The sequence below is a fragment of the Narcine bancroftii genome, chromosome 10, assembly GCF_036971445.1.
Source record: "Narcine bancroftii isolate sNarBan1 chromosome 10, sNarBan1.hap1, whole genome shotgun sequence".
Classification (NCBI taxonomy): domain Eukaryota; kingdom Metazoa; phylum Chordata; class Chondrichthyes; order Torpediniformes; family Narcinidae; genus Narcine; species Narcine bancroftii.
Window position 1 is genome coordinate 35,045,284 of NC_091478.1, and position 17,552 is coordinate 35,062,835.

The following is a 17,552-nucleotide window of genomic DNA, read 5'->3' on the forward strand; positions in this document are numbered from 1 at the left end:
GGGATCAAGCCCCACCCGGTCGGGTGTCAATCACCCTCCGGGATAGAAGCCTGCTCTGGCCTCCCGAGGCCTCACACAGAGTTGCTGCAGCCACAGCCAGCCTGGCTCTGCGGAAGTCTTTGTGGATTAAAGCCTGTTGTACAGTCTTTACCTTGTGTGTGTCTGATTCTGGCTAACAGTGCACCACAGTGGGGTCATGTGAAAGGCCATGGGTGGTGAGCTTGAGAGTGTGACTCAGAGTGGAAAGGGTTGGCTACGGGGAGGTTGCTTTTGTTGCAGACGGAGAGGAGGAGCTGGGCGAAGCGGCCGGTCTCTGGGACGGAGAGAAGGCCCACAGGGGATGGACCGGATGCAGTAAACGAGTTCTTTGGAGGCACAGGTGAAGTGTTGCTTCACCTGAAAGGTGTGTTTGGGACCGTGGCGAGGGAGGAGATGCGGGCACAGGTGTGACACCTCCTGACAGCCACAGTTCTGAAGGTTCCCATTGTTGTCATTTCAGATCCATTGGCTGCAAATGTTATTGACAAGAGTTCAGTCTGGTCGGAAGATCCGGGGCGAGGTTCATGATGCAAAAAAATCGAGGAGGCCAATGAACGGAATGAAGCTCGTCCCTTCGCATTCCCATTCCCAAACGAACCCTGCTCAGCTCTCCGGAACCTGAACTAGAACCAGGGTCCAATAGACGAGCTGCGAGCTCACAGGTACTCCTCCCTCCCTCCCTCCCTCCCCCACTTTCTGGTTGCCTCCCACGCTGGGACGAAGCGCACAGGACGGGTGTGGGCGAAGGGGGGAGCAGTGCCCATCCGTCTCTTCCCCACAGCCAGTCCGGGACACAGATGGGAATCCTCTACTCGGAGGTAAGTGCTGAAGGACGGGACCGGACCGGACCGGGCGGGTGCCGAAAGGTGCGAGCGTCTGATGCTGGAAAATGACGGGAGCAAGACATTGATGGACGGTTTTTACTTTCCCAACTTTTTCACGGTGCTTGCTGGAAGTTGGGCACTTTGGTCGCGTCGGTAGACCTGTATCAATTGGGTGTCATCGCTCTCCTGGGCGTGGGCCGGCGGGGAGAGAGACCGGACCTTGTGGGTGGTTCCCAGGTTAACGCTGGAAGGAGAAGTGACGGCGTTGTTTCTTCTGCTGGGTTCGGAAGCAGGTGGGGGGGAAAACAAGGTGTGACCAAGTTGGGGGGGGGGAGGAGGGGGAACAAGTGTGACCAAGTTGGGGGGGGGGGAGAGGGGGAACAAGTGTGACCAAGTTGGGGGGGGGGAGAGGGGGAACAAGTGTGACCAAGTTGGGGGGGGGAGGAGGGGGAACAAGTGTGACCAAGTTGGGGGGGGGGAGAGGGGGAACAAGTGTGACCAAGTTGGGGGGGGGGAGAGGGGGAACAAGGTGTGACCAAGTTGGGGGGGGGGAGGAGGGGGAACAAGTGTGACCAAGTTGGGGGGGGGGGAGAGGGGGAACAAGGTGTGACCAAGTTGGGGGGTGAGGAGGGGGAACAAGTGTGACCAAGTTGGGGGGGGGGAGAGGGGGAACAAGTGTGACCAAGTTGGGGGGGAGAGGGGGAACAAGGTGTGACCAAGTTGGGGGGGGGAGAGGGGGAACAAGTGTGACCAAGTTGGGGGGGGAGAGGGGGAACAAGGTGTGACCAAGTTGGGGGGGGGGAGAGGAGGAGGGGGAACAAGTGTGACCAAGTTGGGGGGGGGGAGGAGGGGGAACAAGTGTGACCAAGTTGGGGGGGGGAGAGGGGGAACAAGTGTGACCAAGTTGGGGGGGGGGGAGAGGGGGAACAAGTGTGACCAAGTTGGGGGGGGGGAGAGGGGGAACAAGGTGTGACCAAGTTGGGGGGGGAGGGGGAACAAGGTGTGACCAAGTTTGGGAGGGGGAGAGGGGGAACAAGGTGTGACCAAGTTGGGGGGAGAGGGGAGAACAAGGTGCGACCGGGGGGAGGGGGAGAACAAGGTGCGACCGGGGGGAGGGGGAGAACAAGGTGCGACCGGGGGGAGGGGGAGAACAAGGTGCGACCGGGGGGAGGGGGAGAACAAGGTGCGACCGGGGGGAGGGGGAGAACAAGGTGCGACCGGGGGGAGGGGGAGAACAAGGTGCGACCGGGGGGAGGGGGAGAACAAGGTGCGACCGGGGGGAGGGGGAGAACAAGGTGCGACCGGGGGGAGGGGGAGAACAAGGTGCGACCGGGGGGAGGGGGAGAACAAGGTGCGACCGGGGGGAGGGGGAGAACAAGGTGCGACCGGGGGGAGGGGGAGAACAAGGTGCGACCGGGGGGAGGGGGAGAACAAGGTGCGACCGGGGGGAGGGGGAGAACAAGGTGCGACCGGGGGGAGGGGGAGAACAAGGTGCGACCGGGGGGAGGGGGAGAACAAGGTGCGACCGGGGGGAGGGGGAGAACAAGGTGCGACCGGGGGGAGGGGGAGAACAAGGTGCGACCGGGGGGAGGGGGAGAACAAGGTGCGACCGGGGGGAGGGGGAGAACAAGGTGCGACCGGGGGGAGGGGGAGAACAAGGTGCGACCGGGGGGAGGGGGAGAACAAGGTGCGACCGGGGGGAGGGGGAGAACAAGGTGCGACCGGGGGGAGGGGGAGAACAAGGTGCGACCGGGGGGAGGGGGAGAACAAGGTGCGACCGGGGGGAGGGGGAGAACAAGGTGCGACCGGGGGGAGGGGGAGAACAAGGTGCGACCGGGGGGAGGGGGAGAACAAGGTGCGACCGGGGGGAGGGGGAGAACAAGGTGCGACCGGGGGGAGGGGGAGAACAAGGTGCGACCGGGGGGAGGGGGAGAACAAGGTGCGACCGGGGGGAGGGGGAGAACAAGGTGCGACCGGGGGGAGGGGGAGAACAAGGTGCGACCGGGGGGAGGGGGAGAACAAGGTGCGACCGGGGGGAGGGGGAGAACATGGTGCGACCGGGGGGAGGGGGAGAACAAGGTGCGACCGGGGGGAGGGGGAGAACAAGGTGCGACCGGGGGGAGGGGGAGAACAAGGTGCGACCGGGGGGAGGGGGAGAACAAGGTGCGACCAAGGGGAGGGGGGGGGGGAAACAAGGTGCGACCAGGGGGAGGGGGGGAAACAAGGTGCGACCAGGGGAGGGGGGGAAAACAAGGTGCGACCAGGAGGAGGGGCAAACCAAGGTGTGACCAGGGGGAGGGGAAACCATGGTGTGACCAAGGGGAGGCGGTAACAAGGTGTGACCAGAATGAGGAACTATGCATTATTCAGAAAATGGCCCCATCAGCGATTTCGGGTGAAATTGAACATACTGTGTTGGGGAATAACGTGTTGTTGGGGCAGAAAATCACTACAGAGGGTCAATTGCCCAGCCTTCAAATTCCTCTGACCTACGATAATGGTTCCCAACCTTTTTCTTTCTGTTCACATTCCACTTTAAGTAATCCCTATGTAGTAAGTGGTCTGTGACGAGTAAGGGATTGCTTAAGGTGGGATGTGAGTGGGAGGGGAAGGTTGGGAATCACTGCTCTGACCCAATTGTTACTGAAATATTTTGCTTGAGAAAAATTGTCATTGGCCCATTTCCTTTGGAGTCATGAAACTGTGCACATAACGAGTCAATTAGGTAAGATTAAAACAGTGGTTTTCAAACTTTTTCTTTCCACCCACATACCACTTTAAACAATCCCTCACTAATCACAGAGCACTAATGGCATAGGGAATACTTAAAGTGGTATGTGAGTAGATTTTGCTGACATGGCCAGTATTTTCATTGGTTTGTGAGGACCCTGGTGAATTGGTGCCTTGGGCCACTGCTGTTCTTCTGCTGAAGGGGCTGGCTGGGCAAGGAAAATGTACAACTAAAATTTTGTGATGCTGTGAGTATTTCCAGGATCTCAGTGAGGTGTGAGTGGATGTGGAGTATTCTGGTTCCAGTTCACCTGCTGCTTGTGTGCTTCTTGGCAGCCATGATCATGGGTTGGTGGGTGTGGAGTTGAGCACTGTAGATGACAAGATGCTACAAAGTTGGAGGGAGTGGATGTTTATGGTGGTGAATTCTCCAGGATAGATATTCATCCAGGCATATAGAAAGTACTTTGTAAAAACACAATTCTGGAGAAACTCAGTGGGTCAAGCAGTGTACTTTATATAGCAAAGATAAAGATTCATAATCAATGTTTTGAACTTGAGCCCTTCAGCAAGGTATGACAAAGTGTAACCAGGCACCCGAACAAAATGGTTGGTGGGGGGGTGGGTGGTAGAGGTGCTCAAGTTTGAAATTTTGGTATGAATCTTTACCTTTGCTATATAGAGTACTGTTTGACCTGCTAAGCTTCTCCAACATTGCAGACATGAATGAAGTGAAAACACAGACTTTCATGTTTTAATCGTGTAGAGTACTTCGTCAATTTCCCAGCTCGTGTATTCTAGCCACTGGATTTGGTGATCTGAACATGCTGCAAGCTTGTCCAAATAAGTGTCTGGATAATGGTGATGCTTTCCCATTCCAAACCACTTGATGTTCGTGGTTTGGAGTGGGGAAACAATTGGTTACAATGGTGCAACTGATGTCAAGGATAGGTGGTGGGTGAAAGTAGTCATTGTCTGCCACTGGTGCGGTGTGAATGGTACTTTAGATTAATGAGCAAGTAGTTTGATTGAAGGCCTTTGTTAAGAGCATATGAAGCAAGAGTAGAAGATCTGGCCCATTGAGTCTGCTCGGCCATCCAGTAAAATCAGATCCATTTGCCTGCCTGTTCCAATAACCTTAATACTCATTCAAAAACCAATCTATTGTAATTAATATTTAACATGTTGCGCTCTCTCTCTCTCTTTTGCTAAAGATCTGATTCTTTCAGTCAGTAGAGGGATTTGTTGGGGGATATGAGTGTTGGTGACCTTGAGTATTTTTATCACTGTCGTCTTGTGTAATAATAGTTTGTTGTGGTTCACAAGCAGGAGACTACTAAGCCTCTTCAGGGTACTAAACCTGGCCAATCTGTGCCTCAGCATGTTTCATAACTCTTGAAGCTAATTTTTCTTGCACTCTTCCATTTTTGTTGATTTTTTTTTTTAGTTGAGAGGAGAGCATTGCTCAAGTCATCTCCATGTAATCTGTAACTTCTGCCCTAAATTGTCCAATGCACAACATCTCCCTCACATGACGCTTTGACTCATTTCTGTGAGATTCTCCCTTTCCAGTTGGAGCCTGCTCCTGCAATCCTCTGACTTTAAGGTAGGAATGCTATGAAGTCATTTTACCTCAGGAATATCCTTCAGCCCACTGAGCTGGTCATTGTAAATATGTCCAGTGCTGAGAGGTGAGAGTATTCTTAAATGTTGAAGGCTTTGTTTTCAATGTTCATTTAACATGTGTGGATGGGTCACGTCTCCAGAATGGAGGACCATCGCCTTCCCAAGATCGTGTTCTATGGCAAGCTCTCCGAGAGAGAGGTGCACCAAAGAAGAGGTACAAGGACTGCTTAAAGAAATCTCTTGGTGGCTGCCACATTGACCACCGCCAGTGGGCTGATAACGCCTCAAACCGTGCATCTTGGCGCCTCACAGTTCGGCGGGCAGCAACCTCCTTTGAAGAAGACCGCAGAGCCCACCTCACTGACAAAAGGCAAAGGAGGAAACACCCAACCCCAACCAACCAATTTTCCCTTGCAACCGCTGCAATCGTGTCTGCCTGTCCCGCATCGGACTTGTCAGCCACAAACGAGCCTGCAGCTGACATGGACTTTTTACCCCCTCCATAAATCTTCGTCCGCGAAGCCAAGCCAAAGAAGAAAGAAGAAAAAAGATAACTTCCCTCAACCCATAACTTTTTTAATTCAGCAAAGCCTTTAGATTTTAAACTATTAAATGTTGATAAATGGAGAGAGGTGTTGGTGAACTGCCCACTTGCTTGAGCTTTGTGTAAAGGTGCCCAGTGAGCAAAAGCTGTGAGAAATGATACTTGTGCACAAAATTGCAGTTGTGGATTGAAATGTGATGTGTTAGTTTAATTTTGCATAATAGCTGATGATGTGTCACTTGCTACTAGGAAATATCAAGATGTAGCTTGCAAAATAGCAACATGTCTCAGAATGGTTACTTAACAATCATAATCCTACAACTGGGGGCCCATCATTTAAATAAATGTTTTGAATTAATTCTCGAGGCAAAGAGTTGTTAGCATAGAGTCCACAGCTGGTCACTTTTGATGTTGAACTTTTGACCACTTGCAGACTGGAGTTTTGAGCATTTCTAACAATAGTGCTAAATGGATTGTTGACTGTACAATTTTGTCTGAGGTGCCCTTTGTTTTGGATTACCGGAGAAGGTATAAAGGAATGAATGGAGCAAACTCATTGAATTGAACCAGTCTCAAAAACCTCCCTAAAAGCACATGATGTGCCACTCAGTGGCATAGCTAGGGGGAGCAACCACTTACCCCCCCACCCCCACCGGCACATTCTTTGGAGGTGCCACCTTTTTGAGTTGTGTGCTTGCGGCTCTCTCTCTGTGGTGCACTTGCACTGGTGGCCCACCGAGTGGTGTGTCGCGGGAGGAAGGGCAGTGAGTGCACAGTTCGGGGGGGAGGGGGTGCCACTTTTGGGAAATGTACTCGGGGGGAGCGGTCTGGCCACTGGCATCTGGGGAGGAATCGCTCTGAATCTATTTATTTCTCCTTGGCTTTCAAAATTATGATATGTTAGTGATAAAGGGTGTAAGTGTAAATTGTTTTTTAATAAATAATACGTTGGAAGAGTGGACAGAACAAAAATTATAAGCTACCCACGAATTTTGTGTTGTTTACAAGCAAACAAAACTTGGCACAGAGTAACATATTTTGTTAAGATTTTATTCTCTACATTGAAGTACATTACTTTAAGTAACTGGTCTTTTGTGCGCACGTAAATTCACTGCGTTCACACACAAACAGGGAAGAGTGGTTGCGTGCCTTTTTATGTGCTCACTTCCCCTAATGCCAGAATCTGGCAATGCCCATGGTGCCACTAACTTATTGAAGGGGAAGAAAATTGCTCGTTGGCTAACATGGTCACAAACACTTTGTAAGTTTATAAACTCAGACAAGCAGTCTTTGGATATTGTGAACAAGGAAAAATATTAATTAATTCAATGCCGATGCAATCCTGAAGAAGGTTCGCCAGTAGCTATAGTTTGTGAGGAGTTTGAGGAGACTTGGTCTGTTATCAAAGACTCTCAAAAAATTTCTGCAGGTGCATCATGGAAAGCATTCTGTCTGGTTGCATCACTGTCTGGTATGGAGGCGCCAATGCACAGGACAGGAAAAAAAAACTCCAGAGAGTTGTTAACTCATGGGCTCCAGACTTTACTCCATCGAGGACATTGACAAGAGGTGGTGTCCTGAGAAAGCAGCCTCTATCTTCAAGGACCCCCACCACCCAGGCCATGTCCTCTTCACTCTGCTACTATCAGGAAGCGGTTACAGGAGCCTGAGGACGTGCGCTCAGTGGCACAAGGACAGTATTTTCCCCATGGCCTTCAGATTTCTGAATGGACCTCTGACACTACCTCACTTTATCTTGTTGCACTTAAGATCTTTAATCCATTCACCATGCAATAGACACCTAGTTATTTGAATTGTAGCAGAGGATATGTTCAAATTGCTTCGTGTTCCCATGTAGCTTATTCCTCTCTATACCAAAGATCCTTCTTATGGAGGAGTAAAACATGATTTACTTCAATCACAGTGACTGCAGGCTTTCATGTTTTTCTCCTGTCTACTGCATAACTCCTGGAGAGATGCCGACCCTGAAGTTTTCCTTTGCTCCCCAAAGGGAGTTCTGTGGGGTTCGCTCTCTCACTACTCCCCAGCTGTAATCCCTGCTGCTCTCAAGCTCTTCCTCTATGCCCACTTCTACAGTCTCCCCGTCCCGTTCAAGACCCCTTCTCTGGCGTGCCCTTCCTCCCTTATCCACCTATTGCCTTCTGCCTGTGGGGCCCTGCCTCTCACCCCCCCCCCCTACTATTTTGTTCAGGTGACAGCTCACATTTTCATCATGCCTTGATGAGGGACTCAAACCCAAAACATTGATATTGGTTAGGCATCTCTACATTTGCTACATAAACTACAGTGTTTGATCTGAGTTTCTCCAGCATTGTGTTTTTCACATTCTTATTCTTATGACTGTTCTCAATTCTGTTTCCCAAGCCTTTTCAATCCTGCTTTGGAGAAGTACAGGATTCTTGCCCTTATTTAAGGGCAAGGGTTCAAACTTCACCAAAGCCTTGTGTAATACTGATGAAAGTGAGGCTCATTCTTGTAATAAGACTCTAAACCAGCCTGCCTTCCTGCTTAGATGTTTACATGGTTAAGACAAATTTAGACGTACATACAGCGCAGTAACAGGCCATTTTGCCCCAGGAGTCCGTGGCGCCCAATTTAGACCTATTTAACCTACACCCCTGGTGTGTTTCAAACAATGCTAGAAAACCTGAGCCCCGGGGAAAGACACAGGGAGAACATACAAACTACTTTCAGACAGCGTGGGATTCAAATGCAGTTCCTGATTGCTGGCACTGTAAAGGCATTGTGCCAACTGGGCCATCCTATTATTACTTGGAGAGCAGAACATGCTCTGACCAGTCAGTCGCCCCTCAACCAAATTCTTCTAACCCAGGGTTCTCAACCTTTTTCTTTCCACTCACATACCACTTTAATGCTCCCTATGCTATAGGTGCTCTGTGATTAGTAAGGGATTGATTAAGGTGGTATGTGATGGAAAGAAAAAGTTTGAAAAATCACCCCATTGACTCGTTATGTGCACGGTTTCATAACTCCAAAGGAAATGAGCCAATGACAATTTTTCTCAAGCAAAATATTTTAGTAACAATTGGGTCTAGAGCAGTGGTTCTCATCCTACCCTTTCCACTCACATATCACCTTAAGCAATCCCTGATTAATTACAGAGCACCGATTACTTAAAGGTGTGTGTGAGTGGAAAGAAAAAAGGTTGAAAACCACTGGTCTAACCGTAAACTACCCCAGGACCTCCAAAAATTATGTCTGCATTTCTATTAACATTTCACTTTTTCTCTTGTATTAACTGCAACTATTTACTTACCTATCTTTTGTATTTATTACCCTTTTTCTGTCCTGGAATCCTGTGGTAATTTAACTTGTACTGTTGTAGTTGGTGAATCCTGAGTGGCTGCAGAAGGTAATCATTTCAGTACATCTGCACTTTGAATTTGTGTATCTGACAATAAACTTGCCATCCCTCGAAATAACTATGAATCTCTCTGCTGATTTTGTGAGCAAATTGGCCTCTGCATTTGCGACAAAACAGTGTTTTATTTTTCAAAAAGCATTTTGCTGCCCTTTTGAAATTGCCCAGGGACAACTTTAGAATATTCAAGGACTTCCATTTCACCAAGCTGCCCTTGACTTTTCCCACTGGGCCTTTTTTTTTTGGTAACTTCCTATTTGTGGTACTTTTTGTAATTGTGAATCAGCTTTTGGCCACATTTGTCTGCTTAGATGTAATTGGGTGTGTTAAACATTGTATTTCTAACTGTCTTGATTTTCTTTGTCAATCTTTTTATTGGTTTTAATACATAGGTACATATAGTAGTAATAAAGTAAGTTAATATCAAGTTACAAGTATTAATAACGATAAATAAGGTGCATAATGAACCCATGAGTATTCAATGAAAAAAAGTAAAAGGGAAAAAAAAATTATTAACTAATAATCAAACCCTCCTCTGAGGGTTTCTGGCCAAGTTAAGGAATCCACAATTATGGGGTCATTTTCTTTTTTTTAAGAAAAACAGATGAATAATCTACAAATTTTGAAAGTAATTGAGCAAAGGACCCCAAAGAGAGAGAGAGAGAGAGAGTTAAGATTTGTTGCAGTAGCAGAACATGTAATTATTTTCTAGAGAAGGACATGCCATCACATCTGATAACCATAGAGTATGAGTAGGATGGACATCTCGGCAAAATGGCCCTTCTAGCAATGAGGGGAACAAAAGCCACTACATGGGATTGTGGAAAAAGTCAGTATTAAATCCACTGGCCCCACTCACTCCATAAATAGCAATGAAAGGTCCAGGAGTCAAACTAATATTAAGAACTAACAATAAAGTGAAAAATGCGCCTTGCCAAAAATTAAAGAGAGAAGGACAAAGCCAAAACACATGACACAACATGCCTTCTTACACATTTTTCACATTTAGAGGTAATATTAGGATAAAATTTATCTAACTGAACCTTTGAAAAGTGGGCTTGATGGACTGCTTTAAATTGAATTAGTGCCTAGCACAAGGAGATGATGAGTGAACATGTTTCAAAATAGAATCCGATGTAGTTTTGGCAAGTGGTGGTTGAAAGCCTTGTTCCCATAATTTCTTAATAGCACCCAGGGAACTATCCCTAGATCTTCCCTAGAGGAGTTCGTAAACGGCAGAAAGCAATGTTATATGATTAGGTTTAAAGTTATATACTTCCCAAATCAAGTTAAAATCTAAATCCTGGGGAAGCCTCAATGTAAAGAATTTAAGAAGGTCCTAATCCATAAATAACAAAACAAAATGATGTTTGGGTATTTTAAAATTTAATAGATAATTGTTCAACAGAAGCCAAGTGTTGGTCGATTATACAAATCTAGAAAAAAAGATTGGATAGCTAAGCTTAGCCATTGAGTATAACCAGTATCTTAGACCGAAGGTAGGAAAAAGGAAATGTGTAGAATAGGGCGGATACTTTGGAATCAATGGTAATGTGCTTTTCCCTTGCTTTGTGTGGTACCTTCAGGTTATTGTTTCTGCCCTATGTACTTTACCAAGACTTGTAATTTTTCAGTTTCCATTTCACTTCCTTGCCTTGTTCTGCATTGTTAACTTTTTTAATTGAGCCTCTGAATCTAATAACATTTATGTTCATTGTTTTGTTTAGATGATGGTTAATTGATACAAACAGTGACTATGGATATTCTCCAACTGATTTTTAACAAAGCCCTTGCCCTACCTTTGCATTCCCCTTTTATGAGGAGACCAATTACCTCCCAGTATAGACTTTTTCAAAATACTTCCACTTGAAGTATACTAGTTGCTATTTTTCTTGTTCCAACTTTAATTTTTGATTCCTCTACCATTAACCTGCAGCTTGGTATAAAACTTCGATGGCACATAATGCCTAGCAAATAACTTGTTCTTTATCATCTATTTCCTCCTCCTCAAGTGACATTTCCGTACACTGTAAAACTCTAATCGGGCACGCTTGTAACTTTATCAGACTAGAAGATTTTCTGGACCATCAACACTCTCTTTAAATTAACAGTATTGTATAATTCAGTGTTTTTTTAAATTTTAATGAAGCACGGGAAGTGGAACTCCCAGAAATGGGAAGAGACCACGGCCAGTGAGTCAGATGCCAGTGGCATTGAGTGTATAATTCTAATTCTAGATGTTGTCAGAGTGTTCTCTCTTCACTTTGCCAGTAAAATGTGACTCTGGTTAATATTTTTCATATTTTTATTTGTACCAATGGCCTTTAAGATATTAAAACATCCTAACCTATTCTATTATAATCTGTATTGAATGTGTATAATAAAACATGGATTCAATTTAATCTGAGGCTTAACAGTCATAACCCAACCCCTGTGATAGTACAGATCTATCACCAATGTACATAGTGTATATAGTTACTGTATCTAGACTGTGCTTACAGCGATTGGCTGAGAGCTAAGCCACACCTATTGTTTGGGCCTTAAAGGGTTGTGTCCCTAGCCAGGTCGGATCATTCCGGACTGGTCGGCCACCTGTGAAGAGCTCCGGTCTTTTGCTAATAAAAGCCTTGGTTTGGATCAACAAGTCTTTGGTTCTTTCGACGAGCTCTACAACCCCTTAAAACACTTTTTTTTCCAGTTGGGTGTGTCTGTATTGAGAAACAATGGAAAACGTTTTCCTTGATATTTGAATCGTTGCTGTGATAAATGAATTTGAATCAGTAAAGGAAATTGAACTTAATGGAGCATTGTTGGGAGAGCTGAAATGAATTTACTTGATCTACGCCAGATTCTATAGTATTACCCAATTTCTAGACCATGTGATTTTTTTTTTTGGTCTGAGGAATTATTCTGGTTTCTGAATGAAGACGGCCAATAGAGTTAAAATAGGGAACAATTGTTGTAATGCTGTGTCTGTTCCTAGGATTGTGGAAATGGATAAGAGGAACAGAAGTCAAAAGAGCTTTTTATTGCCTCTGGATTTTGCAACACGGTGGATTTAAGACGAACTTTTTCATGAATAGCAAAGACAATTGAATGTTGTGCTTTCTTGTTTAAAGAACAGACCCATCTTGTATTTCTTCTTTGGCTTGGCTTCGCGGACGAAGATTTATGGAGGGTGCACAAATGCTCTATAGTTAAACTGATTTAGATGTCAATTTGCAAGTTGGAAGGGCTCCAGATCCCCCATCTTCTGGTGAGAGGAATGGACCTTGGGGTGGTGGGGGGGCAAGGGGAGAGAAAAGGAAGGACACAAGAACCAGTGATCAACTGTGGTTCATAACTTGTGCTGCTTCCTATTGCTTTTTTAAAGTTTCATAACTTTTTTTGTTTCCCGTAGTAAAAGTAGAAAATAAAATCAGAATGCTGGAAATCTGCAATAGCTTCTGTGGAGGGGTGAGGGTATGATAATGTTTCAGGCAAAACATTTTTAAATGAAACCTTTATCTTTTTTCATACAAACATGATCTGGCTGGCAGTTTCCCAACACTATAATCTGCATAATTTTGAGATTCATACCAATACATTTACACTTTAATGCTGCAGGTTATTGCCTTTACTTTCTGGAGGAAGAGAATTGGCAAGAATGTTTACTTACTCTTGCCACAGATACCTTCTGACCTGAATATTTCTAGTATTTGCATTTTTTAAATTTCAGCTTTCAAGCATTCTGCATGTGTCTTGCTTTTTTTTTAAAAAAACTCAGTTGCAACTTCAAGAGGAAAATGAAAGTATTTGTAATCTTCTTTGGCTTGGCTTCGCGGACGAAGATTTATGGAGGGGTAATGTCCACGTCAGCTGCAGGCTCGTTTGTGGCTGACAAGTCATGAAATACATGTGAACAAAACAATAGCACAGTGATGCTAATCTGTTTTTCTGTACTGCTCCACAGCCCATCTGCCAAGCAGCATATCAGAATGATTTTAGAGAGCTGAAGGAACTGCTGCTAGTAAACGATGTGAACCAACAAGATGCACGCTATGGAGACACCCCACTAATTGCTGCTTGCAGGGCAGGCAGGGTTGAAATTGTGCGATATCTACTGAGAAAAGAAGCTGATGTCAATCTCAGGAACAAGGTGATTTGTCTGTATGTGTCTGGACTTGTAAATGCTTTTGCACATTCTCGCTGCTGTAGGCTCTGTGGAATGTTTCTTGTTAACCCAATAAGATACATATCTTACATAGTTTTACCTGCAGATTCCTTTGCTTGGGCTAGTTTGTGTGTGTTGACCTGATTTCAGGTGCACACTTGATGAACTCTTCATTTTAGATTTCCTTAACCATTATGTAATTTTCAACCTTTTTTTCTCACCTCACATGTTTTTTTTTTGGACGGGGGAAACAATGGGATTCTTCATCAAATCCATCAATTCTTTCATAGTTGTTTCTCTGGCCTCAGCAGGTTGCTCATTAAGCTATGTGTAGGAGCTCCCACAATCCTGAGATAAACTGCTATAAACATTGTTTACAGCAAAGAAATTTAATAGCAGCTCCCATACACCTCCCCTACTTGATTAAAGAAAAAAAAAATCACACCATTTGCAACATTTCACTTAAAAGTGTGCATAAGAAGTCATTTTACTCTGTCCCTTCCTGGTGTGTGCGATCAACTCAAAATTGGTGTCTGTCAAAGATTGGGCCGTAACACTAAGATAACTCCTCCATTTACAATGGCCCCCTGATAGCTCCAAGCAAAACTAAGTGCAGTTCAAGTACCCCTTATCCGAAATACTTGGGACCAGAAATTTCTATTGGATTTTGTTTTTTTTATGGAGTTTGGAACAATTGAACTAAGCAGGACAATAGCAACAGCAGAATAAACAACAACGATTAAACCACAACAGCAGGCTTTTTAAGTGCCAACTTGAAGCAACAAGTGGAAAATTCACGTGAGATAATGTTTAGTACGGCTAAAAAAAGCCTTGCTCTCTGCTTACAAAAGAAGACCACCTCCCTACTGCTGCCGCCGGTCCCCGACCACCTCTGGTCCCCAACCACCTCCCCCACCGCAAGTCTGAGGTGACCTCCAATTTGGATGGCACCACACCAGATGCTGAGAATGGAGTTGCCTTCACCGACTCTGGCAGCAGCAGATGCTGAAGGATTTGGACCCGATTCCGTTTTGCATCTTTCTGGCCAGGAGGAAAGATTTCATTTAAAAAAAAACTATTATTGTAATCAAACTGGTGCCAACAGAGCGTCAGAGCCCCACATAGGCAAGTCAGGTGTTGAGTTCTTTTTCCACTTGGCGCTAAACAAAAAAATGTCAGTTTTTGGATCTTCTCTGTTTTCTTTAGATAAGGGGTACTTGGTCTGTACATGCAGGTTAATTGGATGTAAATTGGGCCGCATGGACACGTGGGCTGAAATGGGTTGTTATATGCTAAAGGTCTAAATTTTTTTTTAAACTACTTGGGCCAAGGAAAGGATTAGTTGGGAAGCTTAGGCTTTGCTAACATCGAGCATATTCTTTGCACTCCTTTTGTCTTTGTGGCCACTCTTTCAAATCCCTTAAGCCTATTTTAAAATATTTTTTTCCAAATGTGGCCTGCAAAATTTGGCTCTGCTTTTGTTTATGGGTGAATAATAGGCATCTGATGGATGGGTGCACAATTGTGATAGGAACCATGGCAGTGATTCCGGGGATGTGGGTAGATTACACCCACCAGAAGAATGGGGAGTAGACCAAGAGTGAAATTGGTCTGATATGAAACTCCTTTGTCACCAGTGCTGGCAAACTTCAATCCAGTTCTCCCAGCAGGTCCTTGATCTCTCTACTGAACAATCACTTGCTGATTTAATTTCTGCAGACTTCTGTTACAATTTTGGGAACACTTTCTAAGATAATTTTTAAAGTTGTTGATGTCCACAGGGAGTGTTCTGGCAGCTGCTGAGGCACTTTGGCCCAATTTCAACACTTCTACACAGAGCAGATTCTCTCCAGCATGAATGGATATTCCTCTGGGGGTGTTTTGTTGAAATGAGGAAAGGGAGTACATGATGGAGGAGTAAGCAAGCTCCCAGCAGGGGTCTAGATATTAACCAAGTGCTGGGGTCAATTGTTCAGATAGGGGAAGAGCAATATTCATGCTTCAATAAGAAATTCTTTGCTGAATTCTCACCAGTGCATGCATGTGTATAGGTTTATGAGAGGGCGTAGACAGTGGCAGCCAGCATCTCTCTTTTCCCCCCCAGGGAAGGAAAGTTTAGGGGAGATCTAGAAGAAAGTTTTCCTCCCGCCCACGCCCAGGCCCACGCCCACACAGAGTGGTGGGTGCCAGGAATGCATTACCAGGAGTAGTGGTGGAGGCTGGTACAATAGGGAGATTTGAAAGACTTGAAGGTGGGCACATGAATTGTAAGCAAAATAGAGGCTTGTGAGGTGGGGAAGAGGTAGATGAATGGTGAAGTAGTTAGTGTGCAGGTCGGCACAACATTGACTGTACAGTTCTATGTTTTAACAAGGATCATATTGCCCATAGTTATTAGGTGCCCATGAACCTTGGTGGTTATGGCTGCTTGCAATCTGAAGCCATTTTCATTGCCATTTCCTGCTCACTGCTCGACCTGCCTTTCCTTGGCAAGGGAGAATGAAGTCGGGTCTGAATAGGGAGCAAGCAGAGGGGTGGCTCAGTGTCCCTGCCTCCTGATGAGCCCACTCGGGACTAGGCAGAGAGCACTGAGGCAGGTGTGGAGAGCGAGAGGAGCGGTTTTGACGGTGGTGGGCAGTGTGAGCAAGGAGCGAGGGGACCCAGATTGGAGCCAGGTCAGTTACAGGATTATGAGTGGAGCATTGGTCATGCCAGATTCCCATCAAGATCCCACTGTTGTGTTGGAATTACATTTTAAATTTTGTTTGCTTGTAATATCAGTGCTAAAGTTGATTAAACATGCTGGTGTTTTCTGTGAATATTTTTTTCGTATGGATTCACAAAAGGACTGGGGCATAGTGACTTTTATTGGCAAGCTGTGTGTATGGCATGCAAAACTAAGTTTTCCACTGTAACTCTGCACCTGTGTCAATAAACATTTTAATCTGGGTGACATCAAAAGGGGCCTTTTGAATGTATCCACACCATTTTCAGTTGCTCGATGTCAATTCTGCTGTGCATCAAAACCAAAGGGCTTTCCCTACCTCCATAGTACTGTCTGTGTGTGGCCACTGGTAGCATGTGCTTTAGATCATGGAGAGGAGGTAGATATGTACCTGGCCTTTCAGACCTGTTCCACCCTTTGTGTTCCCGACTGACCGTTTACCTCAGTACCATTTCTCTGCAAAATCCCCTTATTACTTGGAGGGTGGAGTGCTGCTTTGCAACATCCTGCAGGCTCTTGAACACTGGCACCTAAAGCAAAAAGACTGAGTTTCATTGGAGCACTTGAATGCAATGGAAGTTGCGCTGGCCATCGGACTCAGCATAATTGTGTCTGAATCGATTTGAAAGGCCTACCACTTATTGAAAAGGAATGCTTATGGAATTTTTGCAATATCTTGTGTCAACTTGAGGTTCTTGTTTTATGTTACACAGGACTTTGAGCAAGCATGTAAATTCCCTGTTGCTCATATCCAAGTGCCTCTCCTTTGACTACCTTACTTCAGAGGAGAGTAAAGTTGGGTGTGGTTTTTTAAAACCTTAACAGCACTGCTGTACCCTTTACCCAGGTGTCTATTAAAATGAAGATTCTGCCTCCAACCTAACTTCACTATGATGTAAGGTGTCAGTATCTGAGCTGTTAGCTTTGAACATCAAATCAAATGACATTTTGCCTTCCTCTTAATTATCTTGACATATAACCCCAGCCTGACCTGATGGTAGAACTTACTTGATTTAAAGGAGGGAGGGAGAGCGGGAGAGAAAGCCATGCAAAAACAAGGTTGCAATGAGTGCGGTGCTGGTGATGAGGTGGCATTGGAGAAGTGTGCTTCTGGCAGCTTGAAGGCCTGAGAGGTTGTGCGATGTAAGGAAGAGATCTGCGTGCCTAGCACCTGCAATCACGTCAACCCCTCAGTTGGCTTCGACGCTGTTTTGTCTGGTAGGTCTCACTGCTACAGTAGATTGGCTGGTCGTTGAACAATGACACGCAGAATTTGTGCATTTGGTGGGAGATGGGATTTGACAATGCATTGATCATGTGCATGAGATTATTGAATGTCCTGTAATGCTATTTTTATGTCCTTGATCACACTCCATGTATTTAGCTATCACAGCTGTCTCACTGCAATGAACAGAAAACAAAAGTAGGTATCCTGTTCACATCAGAAACAATGGATGCAGTTAACTGTGATATTGAGTTTATCATATGCATTATACAATGTACACGTA

The 17,552-nt window shown here is 45.6% G+C and overlaps 1 protein-coding gene across 1 annotated transcript in view; it reads left to right on the top strand.

Annotated features, from left to right (window-relative positions):
• The first annotated feature begins 719 nt into the window (after positions 1-719).
• ankrd22 (ankyrin repeat domain 22) overlaps positions 720-17,552 on the top strand; it is a 36,577-nt gene continuing 19,744 nt past the window's right edge. The window contains exons 1-2 of the mRNA XM_069900635.1: positions 720-857; positions 13,119-13,304. Of these exons, the coding sequence (XP_069756736.1) occupies positions 837-857; positions 13,119-13,304 (207 nt within the window). The 5' untranslated portion in view covers positions 720-836. The remainder of the gene's footprint in view (positions 858-13,118; positions 13,305-17,552) is intronic.